General features: G+C 36.7%; 1 protein-coding gene across 1 annotated transcript; it reads left to right on the plus strand.

Moving 5' to 3' along the window:
- Window positions 1–1,448: 1,448 nt before the first annotated feature.
- Window positions 1,449–2,197, plus strand: LOC114780608 (gamma-crystallin M2-like). Its single transcript, XM_028967760.1, has 3 exons — window positions 1,449–1,490; window positions 1,582–1,824; window positions 1,919–2,197. Exons 1-3 carry the CDS (start codon window positions 1,449–1,451, stop codon window positions 2,195–2,197), a joined length of 564 nt encoding a protein of 187 aa, XP_028823593.1.
- The last annotated feature ends 919 nt before the right edge of the window (window positions 2,198–3,116 follow it).

The following is a 3,116-nucleotide window of genomic DNA, read 5'->3' on the forward strand; positions in this document are numbered from 1 at the left end:
CATCATTGCTTCAACTGGTTGAAAACAATTTTTTTCCAAGACCTTTGAGTTGAAAGGGAGCTTAGACATTTGCCTGAAATTTGAAACTACAGAGGAACCAAGACTGGGCTTCTTGCTGTAACCACAGCATGCTTACAGGTATAATGGTTAAACTGCCATTGTGCTCTGTACGCTGTACTTTGTACATATGACAATAAACTTCAACCTCAACCTCAAACTGGTCAAAGACAGATGAGCATGTGGCATAGATGGAGGGGTCATAGGTTCATGGACACATGAGGGCCCTGGTGCTTGGCACCTTATTAATGAAGAAGTCTAAGAAGTTCTCACACAATTCAGTTGACTTACCCATTGTGTAGCATGAAGAACATAATTTACAGTGTTAAACAGTACATGAAGATTGTGATTTGAGAATTTCAGTTGATAATGTCAGAATAAAAATTGTTTTTAGCAGCTTTCACAGTTCTCTGATAGCAGTGCCAGCCATCTCTCAATATCTGGAGAGACACCAGCAGCCTGTCCTTCTTCCACATTTGCTCAGTTCTCCTACATTTGCGCCTGGCATTGTGCACAGCTTCATTTAGGGTGGTAGTAGCCTAGTGGGTAGTATTCAATGATATACAATGATATACAATGAGTTTTGTTTCATGATTCATGATGTCATCTCAGCTGGCCCTTACTAGAGTTCCTAGCTATAACATTATGACTATGAAAAGTTACTGAGGTGTACAAAATAAAGTTTAATGCGACTGCTGCTTTGATTTAAATTTTTGTATGTTTCAGAATAATGTATATCTGTATAATGTATATTCTTCATAATAATATATTTTCAAAATATGGTAGAAATTTAGCAACACTGTTATATAAGCCATATTCAGATATTATGATTATCATGAGTCAGCCTTACTGGGTACAGATTTTTACATTTTCTGGTTGATCAGAAGGTTTTTTTTTTATTATTATTCCTTCCTTCAATATGCACAAAATTTAGTTTAAGAAAACTTCTTTTGTCAGGTATGTGGCTTTTAAAAATTTAACGGGATATCTTATTCATTTTAACTGTAACAGTGTCTTCAGTATTGACATATAAATATTTACACTTTTCCTAATAGAAGTAAAATTTAATTCTAATTTAATTTCAAATTCAAATACGACCTCTGGAAATAGTAAAGTAAGAGAAAATAACAGTTTTCAACTTATTAAACAATTATTATATGAAAAAACAAAGATCTCCCAAATGTGCCAAGAATAGAGATTACTAGAAAATGACACAGGCTCTAATCTACTGAAAAGAGTCTTTACCTTCATGTTTCTATAGACCCACTTTGCCAAGTCAGGGGGTTTTCCACAATAAGAGGTCAGTTTCTTTTGGGTTGAGTCAGGTATAAAACTAAAGGATTCTAGAGGAGTAGAGCAGTGCAGCAACAGCAGCCGACCAGCTCAGAAAAATGAGTAACACCAGCGGCGACAGCAACATGAACATGGGCAGGGTAAGACATAACGCTTCAAATGAAGTCTAGTTATTTAATTTCTTTCATCCATTGAATAATTTGTCATTCCTCTTTGTTCAATGTTTTCCAGGTCACCTTCTACGAGGACAGGAACTTCATGGGACGTTCCTGGGACTGTATGGGTGACTGTTCTGACATGCACTCCTACATGAGCCGCTGCCACTCCTGCAGGGTGCACAGTGGCTGCTTCATGGTCTACGATGGCATGAACTACATGGGTAACAGCTACTTCATGAGGAGGGGCGAGTACGGTGACTACATGAACATGTTTGGATGGAACAACTGCATCAGATCCTGCCGCCATATTCCCATGGTAAATGTTTTTTGACTAATATTGCTAAACCATAGACAAGCATATACTGTTATAATATTTTGACATGTTGTGTTCATATGTTTCTTCCAAACAGTACAGAGGAAACTACAGAATGAGGATCTACGATAGAAATAACTTTGGAGGCCAGATGTACGAGTTCATGGACGACTGTGACAACTGCATGGACCGCTACCGCATGAACGGCTGCATGTCCTGTCATGTGATGGACGGCCACTGGCTCATGTATGAGCAGCCCCACTACAGAGGCAGGATGTGGTACTTCGGACCTGGAGAGTACAGGAACTTCATGAATATGGGCTGGGGCAACATGCACTTCATGAGCATGAGGCGTATCATGGATTCTTGGTACTAAATAATTGAATAAATTATTTTAAACAAAAATTTGTTTCCGTTCTTTCAATTTTTTATTGTTTGTACAGAATTATAGAATTGAATGTTGCAGATTGTACAGAACAAAAATCCGCTCCTACCCTAGTGTGCATTTAGAAACTACGAAGACCATCAGGTTCCACTGGTTATTTCTTAAGTAATGACGTTCACTACAAATATGCTGAGATAACCTTGCGACCTCAAACTGACTGGTATCACAGTCAATTTGAGGTGGCCAAAAAAAATCAATTGAGTTAAAGTTAGCTGACAAGACAAAGAGTGCATAGGACAGAATTAAAGCACAATGAGCTGACAGGGACAAGATACAACCAGGGTAGACTGATACATAGAGACACAGGTGTACACAATCCAAATACCATGAACACACACCGTTAACAGCAAACTCTGGAACAGAATATCGAACTGGAGTCCTCCACAAAGTCAAACCACAACAATAATTTATAATGAACGTCTAAAGAAATAATTTCAGATGTTTTTGAGAAATAATAACTTTTTGAAACATCAGAGGTAGTATAAATATTTTAAAAATTCATCTTACTCACATTAAAACACTTTTTGTAAATTTTATTGCTGATTTTCTACATGAAAAAAATAACAGTAAAGTAATAACCAATAACACCTTGCAATTTAAAATTGGGGTTTATCTGTTACACTTTTTTTTTTCTGAAAAATTGTTGTGTATATTGCTTGCCATCTGGATATTTTCTGATTAATGATGTTCCAATTGCTCCGGATGTTCCATTTCTGGTAACAGCTAGAATTAAACTGTCATTTTAAAGAAAGACATGGACGTGCCGAAAAAAAACATTCAATTAAATTAATCAAAGTTTGAAATAATTATTTGTCAGAAACCTGCACTCGCATGAAACAGAGGATGCAGT

The sequence above is a fragment of the Denticeps clupeoides genome, chromosome 2, assembly GCF_900700375.1.
Source record: "Denticeps clupeoides chromosome 2, fDenClu1.1, whole genome shotgun sequence".
Classification (NCBI taxonomy): Eukaryota; Metazoa; Chordata; class Actinopteri; order Clupeiformes; family Denticipitidae; genus Denticeps; species Denticeps clupeoides.

Excerpts from the sequence above, each read along its gene's own strand:
- LOC114780608 (XM_028967760.1), top strand. The coding sequence starts at position 1,449 with ATGAGTAACACCAGCGGCGACAGCAACATGAACATGGGCAGG. Across the intron at positions 1,491-1,581 it reads GCAACATGAACATGGGCAGG|GTCACCTTCTACGAGGACAG; the intron begins GTAAGACATAAC and ends AATGTTTTCCAG. Across the intron at positions 1,825-1,918 it reads CCTGCCGCCATATTCCCATG|TACAGAGGAAACTACAGAAT; the intron begins GTAAATGTTTTT and ends TCTTCCAAACAG.